Genomic DNA, 15,427 nt, shown 5'->3' with positions numbered 1-15,427 from the left:
GCATTTGTCGTCTCATCACCACCTGCTTTCCTCTCTCCATGGTTAGGCTTGTACTCCAAAGCTGGTCTAACTCGAGCGATTAGTCAATTGATGTGGTTGGGAACAGTTTACCAAATCTACGGAAGCTAATTGACCTGACCAGCCACAACAATCCCATGAGGGGCACGGAAACATGGCAACCAATAAGAAAACATAACCAAAGCGGCCGGCCGGCCGGCAGAGACAGGGTCAGTTGCTTGTCAAAGTAAATCCCAAGCCGGCCAGCTACACCAATTCTCCATCGTGGATACAAGGACATCTCTCTCTCTCTCTCTCTCTGATACTAATATTTCACCAGTCAAGTACTAACGCAGCCTCATCTCTCAATCAAATCCAGAGATAATCCGTCTCGAAGAAAGTAACAACGATAATCCATCCAGGTAGGTGTGCATTTCTCTACCGCAACCTCCAACATACTTTGCGTTGGATGCATATTTTTTGTTCAAGTTAATCGATTATTAGGATTAACCGATCCTTGTTCCATACTTGCATGTGTAGGCTAGGCCAGAAGCAAAGATCGACCATGGAGGTCATGGCGGGGGCGGTGCTGAGCGCCCTCCTCCACAAGCTGGACGCCGTGCTGACGGACGAGTACATGCTGCAGAGGAGCCTGAGGGGCGAGATCACGTTCCTCCGCGCCGAGCTGGAGAGCATGCAGGCAGCCCTCGAGAGAGTATCCTTGCCTTCGGCGCAGCCGATCGACAGGCAGGTCAGGATCTGGGCAGGGCAAGTCAGGGAGCTCTCCTACGACGTGGAAGACAGCATCGACAGGTTCATGGTGCGCGTCGACCTCCATCATCCGGGGTTCAGCGGGTTCATCGGCAGGTGCTTGAGCCTGCTAACCACGGCCCGGGTCCGCCACCGGATCGCCGCCGACATCAGGGGCATCAGGGGCCTCGTCAAGGAGGTGGCTGACCGGCGCGACAGGTACAAGATCGATGACCATGTTTTTGCCATCCGGCGGCCTGCGGGCACCACCGTCGACCCTCGCTTGCATGGCATGTACGAGGACTCGACGAAGCTTGTCGCGGTGGGCGGGCCAAGGGAAGAGCTCTGCAGGTTGTTGGTGGAGCAAGAAAGCGCAACTGCCATGGATGGTCAACTGAAGGTGGTCTCCATTGTTGGGGTTGGTGGCCTGGGCAAGACGACGCTGGCGAACGTCGTGTACCAGCAAATCAGAGGGCAGTTTGATTGCGACGCCTTTGTCACGGTATCCCTCAAGCCTGATTTGAGGAGGGTTTTGGGCAGCCTGCTCCGTCAGGTTAGTAAGCAGAGTTACAACGAGGTTGAAGAATGGGATGTGGTGGAACTCATTGACAAAATCAGACAAGTTCTTCGGGATAAGAGGTAACGCCAAAGCCAATCCTCTCCATATCAAGTGTTAGATTAGCTAGCTTTAGTTCATATGGCTGCGTGCATCACTCGATGCAAAGGTTGAGTATTTTCCCCCTTTTTGAAAAATGCGAGATGTAGTTCATCTTCAAACTTTCTGCTTTCAATTTATTTGAGAATTTGAATTTTTACAAGTTATAAGGTTATAATTATTTTATAGAAACTTTACTACTCCGTAGGTTAGTAACTACAATATGGGAAATTTAGTTTTGATACTTTCAGTGGGAACATTTATTTTGGATCGAAGGGAGTTGCAACTATTTGTAGTTATTAGTAATGTTATATGGACTGAACATGTGAGGGGAGGACAACCCCACTCCTCACCAATGATTAGGGGATAGTTTGATTAGGGGGTGGGGTCCCTATTCTCCAAGGCGGCTGCTACGGATCAACCCACTGATTTTCGAGGAAATCAATCGGGTCGCCAGCCATTAGATGCATTCCGAGAAAGACGTTGGATCGAGTCAACGCGAGGAACGACCGCCCGTTGCATCACAACTCCGAGCGTCACTGTTGAAGCTCCATTGCAGCGCGTGTGAAGCTTCATTGCAGCGTGGGGCGCTGCAGCGTAGATCTTGACGTCGACGGTGAAGCTCCATTGCAGCGCGTGTGAAGCTTCATTGCAGCGTGGGGCGCTGCAGCGCAGATCTTGACGTCGACGGTGAAGCTCCATTGCAACACGAGTGAAGCTCCATTGGAGCGCGGGGCGCTGCAGCGCAGATCTTGGCGCCGCCGGTGAAGCTCCATTGCAACCGCCGGTAAGGCTTCATAGCAGCTCGGGGCGCTGCACCGCAACTCTTGGCGCCGTCGGTGAAGCTCCATTGCAGTCACCGGTGAAGCTCCATAGCAACACCAACGGCCCCGGCAACGCTCCATGGCAACACCGGCGACGCTCCATTGCGGCATCTACCGGCGGCTCGACGGTAGCCTCGTAGCAGCACAACAGCCGACACATCTTATTGCAGCACGTGCGACCAGGCTGCAGCCGCCTACGTCATCATCGACAGCTGCAGCGCAGGCGGCTCTTCATAGCAGCAGCAACTCCCCAAATCGAGATGGAGAGGCCAAGGACGGAGGGGAACTCGCTGGGGGAAGGGGGTAGTGGGAGAGAAAGGGGATCAGACAGAGGGATGAGGACGACCCATTTGCAGAGAAGATAAGGTGCGGGACGAGTGGTGCGTCGGGCCCACGGAACACGTGTTGACCAACCGAAGCGGCTTACGGAAACAAGAGATCATCCGGTGGATTTGAAACGTTTTCCATTCTCCAATACCCTGGCAGTCCCAATAAGCAATTAATCTTTGTTTTTAAACAACATACATATGTTCAAGTATTCTTAACTACGTGCAAACTTTCATGAAGAAAGAACATTCGTGGTGGATTCACAAAATTTTGCACATAGGTAGAACACTCGAACATGTTTGTTGTAAAAAAAAAGTCATTTAAAAAAAATGCTACTCCCGCCGATCCATATTACTTGACGCTCAAATAGAAGTATTTTAAAAAAAAAGTCTGTTCATTTGGGTCCGTGTGAGGCCGTGACCAAAATTAAATATTTGCAAAAGATTCTGAGCGATTTTAGTACTTGTTATTTGGCTGCTTGCACACTTAAAACCTGACTCTCCGGCTATTCCATTTGCAGTCTTAGCTGTTGCTTTGAAATGATAACTTAAAAGTCGTTCATTTTCTTCTTGGTAACAGTAAATTATTGAGTTCAAAAAATCATATGTTTCTTGAGATTTTTAAGTGAGGTGAGTGAATGAGGCAATCATGTTTCTTCTTCAATGGCAAATTAATAGGTTGTATATAGGTATTCCATTTACCCTTTACTTGCTAGTTGATACTCAATTTGTGACTTGTTTTAGTATCTAATATGGTGCTACAAATTCACAGGTACTTAATTATAGTTGATGATATATGGGATGAAACAGCCTGGAACTATATCAAGACTGTACTAGTTGAGAATAACTGCAGTAGCAGAGTAATCACAACAACACGCATCGCGGGTGTTGCTGCATCATGCTGCTCTTCCATCAATGGTAACATTTATAAACTAAATTCTCTTGATCATGATGATTCGAAGAAGTTGTTCTATGAAAGAATATTTGGGAGTGAAGATGTTGGCCATGTGGAACTGAGAGAAATATCTGAGGAAATCATAAGAAAGTGTGATGGTGTACCATTAGCTATCATCACTATTGCCAGCTTATTGTCTCACAAATCAAAGAATATACATGAATGGGACACTGTGAACAAATCAATTGGTTCAGGACTTGAGAAATTTTCAAATATGGAGAACATGCGTCAGATATTGTCTATTAGTTATTATGACTTGCCTTCCCATCTAAAACCCTGTTTTCTATATCTGGGTGTTTATCCAGAGGATTATACAATATTGAGTGATCACTTGGTACGAAGATGGATAGCTGAAGGCTTTATCCATGGAAGTGATGTGGACACCTTATATAAAGTGGGGTTTGGTTACTTCAATGATCTTATTAACCGAAGCCTAATTCAACCACAACATGTAGATTCTCGTGGCAAGGTAGGGGCTTGTCGTGTACATGATATGGTCCTTGATATGATCACATCCTTGTCAACTGAAGAAAATTTTGTCACTACATTAGATAGCTATCAATCCAGTGATCTTTCAAAGAAGGTACATCGATTATCCATCCAAAACAATCAAGACAACCACACCGTGTCACTTTCTATGGTGAGCTTGTCCCACCTGAGATCACTTATCATCCTTCCTAGTGCTACAAAATTGATGCCTCCGCTTTCAAGATTTCAAGTTTTGCGAGTGTTGGATCTAGAAGGTTGTCGTGACTTGGAGAATCATCATGTTCATGGTGTTGGGAATTTATTTCATTTGAGGTATCTAGGACTAAGGGATACAAATATTACCAAACTCCCAAAAGGAGTAGGGAAACTGCATTGTTTGCAAACATTGGATTTGAGTCAAAGTGGCATAATTGAGCTGCCATCAACCATTGTTCAGCTGAGGCAACTTGTGTGCCTATACATTGAAACATCGGTAAAGCTACCAGTTGGGATTGGAGCCATGAAATCGCTACAGGTTCTGTCTAATGTTGGTGTGAGTAACTCTCCAAACTTCTCAAAGGAACTAGGTTATCTTTTGGATTTGAGGGTTCTTAAAATTTCGCTATATGGAGCATGGGACAAGAACTATGAGAAACATTTGCTATGTTCTTTGTGCAAGCTGACAAAAATCAAGGAAATAAGCATTCAATCTTCCGGAGTTCCCACAAAATTCATTGTGCATTTAGGATGGACCCCTCACAACCTTCGATACTTTTTCAGCAACATACCTAGATTACCAGAATGGATGAACTCCTCACTCTCAGAACTGTCCACTTTAATCTTAACACTAGAAAAAATCCAGCAGGAAGACCTCGGCACTCTCGGGGACATCCCATTTCTGCATTATCTCTGTATTACCGTGCACAAAATCAAAAAGACGGAAGAAAGGTTGATTATTGGCACTGATCATGCAAACTTTAAGTGCCTATCTGAGTTTCACATTCACAATGATTCATTGGGGATCATGTTTGTAGAAGGAGCTATGCCAAGGCTTCAAACCCTCGAGGTTACATTTCAGGTTCGCAAGGCGAAGGATGAATACAATAATTTTGAGGTCGGCTTGGAGAACCTCCATTTTGTTAAGCTGATCACAGTTAGAATGCATTGTTCTGGTTCCAGAGACGTTGAGGTGGAGGAAGCTGCTGCTGCTATGAGGAAGACATCCTATGTGAATCCCAAACATCCCAGGGTTGATGTGATTAGATATTATGAAGATGAAATGATAGAGGACGAGGAGAAATCTCAAATTGACAAGGAAGCATTCAAAGAACAAGAGGTATTTATTGTGTTCTTTAGTTGCATGCACGATCACTCAAGAACATATCAATCAAAATAAGATGTTGGAGCACACATTAAGTTAAGAAATCAAAGCTTATTATTTATGTTAATAATTCCCCCCAATGTATTATACTTGTTAAAAAAATACTGAACTATTCTTTTCTGATATACTAGCTTGTTACTGATCAATGCCATGTCACTTGTTAATTGTTATACGTGAAAGGTTTAATTATAATCATTGCCCCTTCTCTTGAATGCAGATCATTCTTGAGAAGATTGGACCCTGGGGAGGAAATATAGGGAGAAACCGCGACATAAAGGTGGCACCACAATATCTAAGGAGTGTGAAAATTTGTTGTGGTGATGTTATAGATGCATTTGCGTTTTCTTACCTGGACGGAAATGGGAATCTGCATCAGACACCTCTTTGGGGTGGTACTGGTGGGACCATCCACACGGTTAGTAATGAACTTCTCATGCATTGTGCAAGACCTTGTTAAGACAAATTATATTAAATGTACTCTTCAAAAGGTGCAACACAGGATTATCATCTTTACACATAAAAAAACCAATAACAAAACTAACATAGTGTTATTATAAACATAGTTGGATTGACCATCATTTTTTTATTGCAGATAAATTTTAAAATTCAGAAATACAAAGATTAGACGTATGGTTCATATACAATTAAGAATGAGAAGTGGTTCTCTATATGCAAAACAAGAACGGATAATTTAAATAGATTGAGCTGCCAAACATATAAAAATAAACTGCGTGTGCCCACACATTAACTAAGCTATTCTAAATATCTACATATGTGAGCGGTTTTCCATTGGCCAAATAAATTCCCAATAAACATTTGAAGCTTCATAATTACCACTGATTTTGCAGATTATACTAGAACCCTCGGAATCTGTGATTGAAATTTCAGGGACTTTTGGTCCGTATGGTCAATTTCCCAGCATCATAAAGTCGCTTATGCTCGTGACCAACATACATACATATGGGCCTTTTGGGCAGCTACATGGAACTCCTTTCCACTCCCGGGTGAAGAAAAACAACAGTATTGTTGGCTTCTTTGGGTGCTCAGGGGAATTTCTTCATGCAATAGGTGTTTATATTCATCCTTAGTTTCTAAATCTTAGCTATGACTTCTCAATGTTTCTGTTTTGTGTGGGAAGACTTCTCAGTGTTCTTTGAAGAATGTCGGTACTCAAACTCCGTGATGTGTTCATATAACAAATAAGCCAATTCCTGATTTTTGTAATGATGAAGTGGATGCTGCCAATAGGGGAAGAACGTATTGGCTTGACCTCTATCCAGTATCCACTTACAGTTTAGATGTGTTGATGTGTTCGTGCTTTAGTTTCCCTTAATGTTTATCTTCTTCACTTATGAATGTTGATTCCATGCTTTGATTTCACTTATGACCGTATTGGGCAGTTTACATCCATGATGCCCCCCACCCCCCCCCCCACCCCCCCACCCCCACTGTCCCACATGTTCAGGCCAGTAGGTGTTCAACACTTTCTGCGTGCTCACAAAAGGGGCAAAAGACCATTGCCTGGACTAATGACTCATTTGAAGTTGCTCCCTATATCCCTATAACTATAAGACGGGCTCTATCCTGCTGAATGACTCGCCAGGTGAATACCCTCCTTTTTAAGGAATAAAAAGGCCCACATAACATCATTTCATATACGTGTTGGTAACTCCCATGTAGATTTTGTTAGCGGTGAGCTCCCGTACAACCCAGTCCTCCTGATCAATGATAGCTTCTAGCGAGCACATAAGTTAACGCGCGTTCACCAAGGATTCAACAGCTAAACAATCTTTGTTTTCAGCTGCTTGGGGCAAGTCAATGGAACTGGAATTTTGAAGCTAATTTGCTCCACCAGCAACCATGCCAAAAACTCGTTTTCCTACCATTACCGACTATGTAGACTCACCCCATGTAAAGCAGTGCTTGCGTTGTTATAACCCATTCCAGAACTGAGACCCCCCGCACCAGGAGTTAGCGCTGCCGCCGATTGTGGACGAGGCCGAGGCCATGGTGGCAATAGAGGACATGGAGGAAGGCAAGGCAGTCAAGCAGCATTTCAAAGCAGGCGATAGATGGGTCAAGGGAGGGTGTGAATAAGGGATTTCTCATGTCAGTCTCGAAGGGGTAGGCTCCCATGGCTGGTGTAGAAGAGGCGGCGCCTGATGAGGCCCACCAGCGTTTGAAGACAAGGGAGGCACAAAGGAGGAAGGGGGGCTGCAAGGGGAGGTGGAGGAGGATCTCACTGAGGATGTCAGACAATGTTTTCTTCTTCGATGGATTCATCAACAATGCTTTCAAGGTCCAATTTCATGAACTTATCACCACATTTCCACTGTCTAGGATAGGCCCTGTGTTTTTTTTAAATGGACTTTATTGATCATATGATAGCATTGTCATCTACAGGGTCAGAAGGAGTAGGCAGGCCTTGCTAAGCAGTTAACCACCTGGTTTGCATTGTGATCACAAAAACACTCGGCCTGGGCCATTGCATCCATTCCAAAATGGTTCGTGGCACCATTCAGTGTTTCTATGAGATGTAAGCAATCAGATTCCACTACAATCTGGCTGCAGCCCCATTTTTTGTTGGCACTATTAGCTGCTTCCGGGTGCACCAGAATAAAACCAAAACGGACGCACGTCGGCACAACACCACTCGTCGGGAAGCAGCAACGCAACACCAACTGGATTCACCTAAAGTCCTTGCTGGTCTCCCTACCCAGCCCAGCTCCAGCATGTTGGTGATGTTTAAGTCAAGATCAATCTGCAGCTTCCAGGAGCCCCCCGCTAGTGCTGCATGAAAAACGACTGTTTCATGAATGACATCAGCAGGTTAACTGTTGAACAACTTTGACTTCGAAACTCGGGCCGCCAAAACAGAGCCCAAGCCGCTAAGAATAAACCAAGCAAATCACACAATGGGGCAGCTAAGAAACAGGTGGTCAACACTTTGAATGTGCTGCAATAGATATTTTGAAGTTGCTCCCTAGCAGGGACACTATCCGGAATGACTCGGAAGGTGAAATATCCTGCTGCTTTTTATAGAGAAATACGAAGCCCATGTAAGTCATAGCTCTATACATTGACTTGCAGTGTAAATTTAGTTAGCAGTGAGTCCCACACGGCAGTCGTCCTGATCAGGTGAGGGAGATATAGAGTAACATTACACAGTTAATACATGAAGTTGCCTGCCGCAAATACATTAGTTAGAAATTGGTGTTGCTTATAAGTAATAAGTAATGCACAGCTGGTGGCCCAAATCAGCCTGGGAGGTCAGGGTGCGGTGCTGTTGAAATGAACCTGACTCTGGTGATGCATGCCCATCCAAATCACTTCGAACACAGACGTCTCTGTGATGGTTGATGTTGTTCATGACACTACGCGTGGACGTCAGGAAGATACAAGTTCCATCTTACTTGACGAGCTTCCCCCTACTGCTTGACTGCTACAACCTCTTCCTTAAAAACCATCTTACTTGACGAGCTTCCCCCTGCTTCTTGACTGCTACAACCTCTTCCTTAAAAACCACGACGGCCTCGCACTCGTCATCAACCGGCAACACCACCAGTTCCTGTAACCGGAGACCAACAGCTACTGGACTGACAACCAGTTCATTGCACCACGATACAAAGTACAATCGGCTTCTTACCAACATTACATTACATCACGGTTCTTGTAGGAACATTGCAACGGACTAATGTAACCTAAAGATCAACAAATAAAGGCAAACCAAACTTTTTGAAGGGCGACAAGTAATATATTTCTGTAACAAAAAAATGAAGATACATTACTTGAAGTTACCATCTCGTTTTTTGATAAGCAAGCAACATGACCTGACTGAAGAGAGAAATTGGCAAAACTAACCCGAGCAATGTGGAGACACCATAGGAGGAGGGTTGGTAGTGATGGGTGTAGGGCTTCCCGGACCTCAACTCCACACGTGTTGTTAATAATTATCAGCTAGGCTCTGGTTACTTTGTGCTACCTAATGCGAAATTGAGGCCCCAGAAATGATACACACATCGCTATCAACCCTCCGCCCATGGCCGTCACTGGATCACCAAGGCTAGGTTTGCCCACACCTCTTTTTATTTAGTTCATGTTGCTTATCATTGTTTGTCTTATTTTTATTTATTACTGCCAAATATATTTGTTAATATAGTTCAATAAACTTATCATCGTGCATGGCACAATAATAAACTTATCATTGTGTGCAAACTTGAGCATTGTTACCATCTAAAAGATTTGTTTTGCCTTTGTGTGATAATCTTTAGGCTACACTAGTCAACCGAGATGTCGCTACAAAGACCATGGTGCAATGTATGGTTTGTCTGGTAGGTAACAACTAAGAAGACACTGACGATACTTTGTAATATGGTGAAAATAACAAAGTGGCGGTCTCTGGTTACAGGACCCCAAACTCCAAACAAACAAGTTGTACTGTTTTGCTGATTGAGGACGAGGGCTGCAATCGAGGAATAGGTCATACTAGTCATGTGGCAAGAGAAATCACACTGCAAGTCTAGGGAGGGTGTGAAAAAGGGTTGACTCATGTCGACATCATCCGTGGCAGGCACGAAAGATGCAAAGGAGGCACAGGGGAGGGAGAGCATGTGGGGGTTAGGCAAAGTAGGATCTCCCACTAGAGATCATCATCTAGCGGAGGCGCCATGGGGGACTTTTGTGTTTTATTCGTGGTTCCAGCAGACTGCCCTCACTTCACTCGGCTAAAAAGATATCGACGGTTAGGGCAAGATGGGCCAAGCCTAAACCTGGGCGTACACCAAGCCGGGCCGGGCTTCGAGCCAGGCTTTGAAAAGCCCGAACCAAAAATCTCAGGCCCAGGCCCGAGCCCGGCCAGAAAATGAAAAACTCAGGCCGGAGCCCGGCCCAAACGGACTAAAAAGGGAATTTCCGAGCCGGGCCAAGCCTCCGTGTAAAATGGCGATTTGTGCAAGCCCGATCCCGGCCCGAACTGCTACCCGGGCTTGTAAACCCGCCCAGAACTGCAAGACTGGTCCAGCCCGGCCCAGGTTTTTCGGGCCAGGCTCGGGCCGGGTCACCGGGCCGGGCTGCCCATGCCCAGATTTAGCCAAGCCCATATACCACACTAGTTACACATGATCCTTGTTGACCATGCCTTTTTTTTGTAAAATGATAACGAAAGCATGAGTAAGCCCAATCCAAGGCACACTACCAAAAGACATACCATCCACATGATCGTCATATTTGACACCACAATAAAGAAAGTCCATACAAACCCTTGATACCCTAATCCTAGTTCATACAGACAAAACCTAAACCTAGTTTGCCGACATGATCGATGCCATGTTCAGTCGTCGTAGTTGATTAGTGCCTGACAACGGACTTGCGCAGCGCACACGCGAGCTCATGCTCCTTGGCAACCCTGAGCACCTTCTTTGACATTCACCAGCGCGCGCTGAGCAGCACTAAGTTCATCGACAGCTGCGCGAGACCTCATGAAGCGAGGCATGATGCTTGCTCATCGAGTACATCAAAGCCAGCCCATGGTCTCGCCCGTCGCTCCAGGAGGGCGAAGCATGATCCCACCCCTAGGTCAACCTCCAGGTGCACCGCGCAGCGTCCTCATTGTTGCTGGAGCTATAAATCATCACCACAACACGACTGGAGAGGCTCACAGACGTGGCCACCATGGCTTCTACCCGCATCAACGTGGCTGGATCTGCCAGCCATCTATCTGCCCGAGACGAAGAAGAAGGAGAGGAGAGGAGCGAGAAATTTCTCACCGAGATGTCTAACCCTAGCAACGGAGGGGGTCGGAGGGCTAACCGAGCGGAGGGGATCAGGTGGCTAAGCAGGGCGGAGGGGTATTTAGGGTTATTAGTTTAAACATATTTACTATTTTTTATCACGGTCAAGGTAAGCCAACACTGATCAGCAAGACCTACAGTAGACACACACGGCAGTAACAAGTTACAAACACAATGCTGCTGCTGTTGGTTTTATTTTCTAGTGCAATCATCAATTGCGTCAAATCTGAGTGAGTAATTCAGCGGTCTGCAGTCTGTACAAAATCAAAAGGCACAGGCACCACATATATTACTTACTCCAGAAATCTGAAGGCAGTAACAATGCATAATTGTTCCGACGAATCCCACACAACCCTGAGGTCAGCAGCCACTAGTAGTTCACTACCAAATGCATAGCCGTCACACAAGTGCAGGTGCAGCGCAGAGGAAGATTACGGCACGCTGTTTAACGGAGAGGCAGAGCGGTGTACCATCCATCACGAATCGGCCGGACTTCAGGGGAAGGGCGGCAGCCGCAGCACGGCCTGCTCCGTCTCCACGGGGTCGGACCGCGAGATCTGCACACCACCGGAGCAGCGGCCAGTCAGAACGATCCAGCGGTAAATCTGTGCGTGCGTGCGGAGGACGGGCGGACGGGCGGACTCACCGGGTCGCGGAGGACGGGCTTGGTGTCGTCCGCCGCAAGGGGGAACGGGGGCTTCCTCCTCGTCCCGCCCTCCGCCTGGCTCCTCCCGCTGCCGGCGGCGCCGCCGCCGGAGACGGACGGACCTGATCCGCGCGACAAGCCCGCCAGGACCGCCGCCGGGGTCGCGTACGAGCGCTCGCTCCCGGCCGACATGGTGAACCTCCGCCGCCTCCGAGCGATGGGTGGGTGGGTGGGTGGGAGGCTTTCCTGTGCGGTCGCGGCGGATATAGTACAGGGTTGGGCCGGGCCCGGGCCCGAACAGACCGACCGAGCGAGCGATGTGGTGGCGCGTCCCCAATCTCAATCTCCAAAGGAGAACGGCAGAGCCACCCGCTGTCTTCCGGTCCTCTCCTCACAACGCCACCAGCTGAGCGGTGGGGAGAAGCGAGCGGAAGGGAGAGCCACGGACGATGGCGGGCGTCAGCTGCCGCCTCCTCCCCTCGCCGGCGCCGACGAGGCCGCTGCGCTCCCGCCCGAGCGTCCCCGCCGTCGGTGGCCGCGCCGCTGCCCACCGGCCGCCGGCCAGAGGTGAGTTCTTTCCAGCTAAAGAGCAGGCCTGGAGTCCTTTCGGTGCTGCAAGTTTGTGAAGCTCTGATGTTATCACCATCCCAGTTCCCCTTCTTCAGATATGCAGAATTGTTCCTTGTTTCTTGGATGCTTGAGCAGGGGAAATGGTTTTCCTGGAGAGACATCTCTACTGAATCAGGTGTTGAAAAATGTTCTCTTGTGTGTGTTTCAGTGCGAACTCGGATCAGTTGCTGCTCCAAACCCAACAATTCGGAGGAAGAACCCGCAAGAAGCGAGTCTCCCAGCGATGCCAAGGTTGGCCGTGCATTTACTACTCTTCTTTTCTTCGAGTTGTCTCTGTTTCAGCCATACAAATCCATCTAGCATAAGGCGGAGAATGCAAAGAGTGGAGACACTGTCATTCATATTTAGCATGGTAATACCATAATAGACAGTCAGAGACCTTGCGGTCTTCCAACATCTTCAGAATCAATATTTGCTCCAGTCGGGCTCTATGTATACCCTGTTTTTTTAGTGGAATATGTATATCCTGTTGATCATGGATTATCTCAAAAAAAAAAGGCTTTCAAATTAGAAAGTTCTTCAAATTGTACAAGTAAATAATCCTTGAGAGATGTTTATGGCGAATGTCAACTGTCAGTCTGCACAAGACACAAGTGATGTATACATGATCCCTAAATGGCGAACAGTACCATTCTGCAAAATAAAATGCCTCAAGAACCAAAAGGGGCATGAACAATTTGTGGGCTTTTTTTGTTACTGCTCTATAGAAAACTTCTCCAGGCTCGTTTTGCTTTCAAGTCTGATGCGCGTTTTCTTTCTCATACAGGATGAAGAAAATATTAGCTCCAGACGACGATGTCTAGCTTGCCTGTGTGCTGTAACATTAATCAGTGCATCGGGCCCAACGTTTTATGCGCCAAAAGGATTTGCTGCGGATATGACGAACAAGCCTGGCATACAAAAAGCTGTGTGCAGAAATTGTGGTGGTGGCGGCGCTATAATATGTAAGAGCTATTGCATTACCTTGGTCTCTTTCTATGTTATTACGTCTTCCTGGGTTCCATGCCTTGACCCTTGATTAGTCTGATGAGTAGACTTCTAGCTTCAACAGTGTGTTATAAGGAATTGTGCTTGTGAAGAACAATTTCGTTGATTGTAATTACTAGTAGACTGTCGTTCTGAAATACATTCAGTAAAAACAAACATGCTGAGCTGATTGCCACCTGTTTTACCTCCATAAATTCAGAGAAATCAAAATCATCTTGCCATACTCATGTCAGGCCTTACTCGACGATATCCATTTTATCACTTATAATAACTTCATTGACTCTTTACCTGTCACTGTGTATGACAAAAAAACAAGAGTGGCGATTTCATTTTATTTTCTGACTTAGTGGCCAATTAGGCATACAAATGTTTTACTTTAGCGGTACTTGTGTCATCAAGCTTGGAGAGTGTATTCCCTCGAATGATATTTCAACCATTTGGATCTAGGTGACATGTGTGGTGGCACAGGAAAATGGAAGGCTCTCAACCGAAAGCGAGCAAAAGATATTTACGAATTTACAGAATGCCCAAATTGCTACGGTATGCTCTACTCTTGCTTTAGTGATTTGGTGCTCTGCATTTTTGGAATCCGGTCATTCTGGTAAATGAATCAAGTGTAGTTCTCCGCATCTGAGATGTGTTTTTAGATTCATTTATATATTGGGGTACATCAATCGTTTGTAGTTTTCTTCACGTAATAGCCAAAAGCACCCAGCGCTGCATTTCAGTCAAGTCGGCCCTTTTCTATTTAGACAGCAGATGGACATAAAAACTTTTCTGAAATAGTACGTTTTCTTTGTCTGTTTACATGTCGGTTATAAACCGTATGGTGCCGATCGATCATATGCTTCTCTGATCTGTGTTTGTCTGTCGATGTAGGCCGCGGGAAGCTGGTCTGCCCGATTTGTCTTGGAACCGGCGTGCCCAACAACAAAGGACTCCTGCGGCGACCGGGCGCCAAAGAGCTGCTGGACAAGATGTACAATGGCAAGCTATTGCCCAGCTCGTAGATACATAGCGTCCTCGGTACTGCATAGCCAGAAGTATAGGGCCAGCTCTTGAAAGCAGAAGATTTTCGCGACGGTGTAATAATACTGTAATTCGAGATGCGTATTAGATCTACGGATGTAGTAAGTTTTTTCTGCGAGACACACAAGTAAAGCCTGTAGTATGATTTTGTTCAAGTGTCTGAGGCACACGTACGTACACAGGAGATGAAGAGCGCGCATGTAGTAAAAGAGAGACCATGGGCATCCATTTTATCTGCATATATAATTATCTGTATATATGGGTGCTCTAATGTCGTACCAGTAGTGACACTGGGTGGTGGAAATGTTGTGTTTCTCCGTGGAGCTGGGCAGGTCACTCAAAAATCCATACACTTCGGTTCAGGTTGTGGCTATGCGACTTCCCATAATTTGACCTTGAAAAACCAGCGTTCCCTTCTCCTTTTGGTTGTGGAATGAAGTGAACCGTGACCACCAGCGTCGAAAATGAGCTCTTCGGCAGAGGCATGCCTAGAATAGCAGGGGGTCTTCTGTTTCCTTTTTTCTTTTAACTGAATATTATCAACGAAAACAGTAGATAATTCTTCTTTTGTATCATAATATTTGTTGTTGAAAAGAATTAATTTAATTCTCCCCAACAACAAATATTTAGGAACAAAAGGAGTATAATGGAAAGATAACAAGACAGAAAACGGCCAGCAAAAGAAGATATCTCCCCTAATAATAAAGCGTGGAGCGCTTCTACCGTCCGTCGTGGCTTTTTTGCGAAAAAGTCCCTACGTTTTCTAGCATTCAACCCGCAGTCCCTGGTTAAGTGGAAAAACGTTTTAGATTTGCAAGAAAGCCCCTCGCCCCCGGATCAGATCCGCCCCACCGCCGCCAGGGCCGCCCCGCGCCTCCTCCGCCCCCTGCCCCTCCTCTCCACCGACCGGGTCCTCCTAGCACCCGGCCGGCCCTCGACCGAGGCTTCACCGCAGCGCGCCACCGTCACCTCCGGCTACGACCCGTCCCT

The 15,427-nt window shown here is 46.5% G+C and overlaps 3 protein-coding genes across 4 annotated transcripts; 2 read left to right on the top strand and 1 right to left on the bottom strand.

Annotated features, from left to right (window-relative positions):
* Positions 1-216: 216 nt before the first annotated feature.
* On the top strand, positions 217-6,665 carry LOC123424553 (disease resistance protein RGA5-like). Its single transcript, XM_045108184.1, has 5 exons — positions 217-419; positions 538-1,386; positions 3,325-5,311; positions 5,574-5,771; positions 6,205-6,665. Exons 2-5 carry the CDS (start codon positions 563-565, stop codon positions 6,442-6,444), a joined length of 3,249 nt encoding a protein of 1,082 aa, XP_044964119.1. The 5' UTR covers positions 217-419; positions 538-562; the 3' UTR covers positions 6,445-6,665.
* A 1,700-nt stretch (positions 6,666-8,365) lies between these two features.
* On the bottom strand, positions 8,366-12,013 carry LOC123424552. Of its 2 annotated transcripts, XM_045108183.1 has the most exons (3): positions 11,792-12,013; positions 11,616-11,702; positions 8,366-8,952 (listed from the first exon to the last, which is right to left on the bottom strand). In XM_045108183.1, the coding sequence occupies exons 1-2, from the start codon at positions 11,981-11,983 to the stop codon at positions 11,640-11,642; spliced, it is 255 nt and encodes an 84-aa protein (XP_044964118.1). In that variant the 5' UTR covers positions 11,984-12,013; the 3' UTR covers positions 8,366-8,952; positions 11,616-11,639. The 2 variants fall into 2 exon arrangements, with proteins under 2 accessions (XP_044964118.1, XP_044964117.1); XM_045108182.1 differs by lacking the exon at positions 8,366-8,952 and having other exon boundaries at positions 11,407-11,702.
* Positions 12,014-12,157: 144 nt separating this feature from the next.
* On the top strand, positions 12,158-14,694 carry LOC123424551 (protein PHOTOSYSTEM I ASSEMBLY 2, chloroplastic-like). The gene is made up of 5 exons (XM_045108181.1): positions 12,158-12,358; positions 12,570-12,652; positions 13,188-13,365; positions 13,856-13,948; positions 14,288-14,694. The coding sequence occupies exons 1-5, from the start codon at positions 12,241-12,243 to the stop codon at positions 14,416-14,418; spliced, it is 603 nt and encodes a 200-aa protein (XP_044964116.1). The 5' UTR covers positions 12,158-12,240; the 3' UTR covers positions 14,419-14,694.
* The last annotated feature ends 733 nt before the right edge of the window (positions 14,695-15,427 follow it).

This window comes from Hordeum vulgare, chromosome 2H, assembly GCF_904849725.1.
Source record: "Hordeum vulgare subsp. vulgare chromosome 2H, MorexV3_pseudomolecules_assembly, whole genome shotgun sequence".
Taxonomy (NCBI): domain Eukaryota; kingdom Viridiplantae; phylum Streptophyta; class Magnoliopsida; order Poales; family Poaceae; genus Hordeum; species Hordeum vulgare.
The sequence above is the reverse complement of the archived record's forward strand: the minus strand, read 5'-3'. Positions and strand labels throughout refer to the sequence as shown.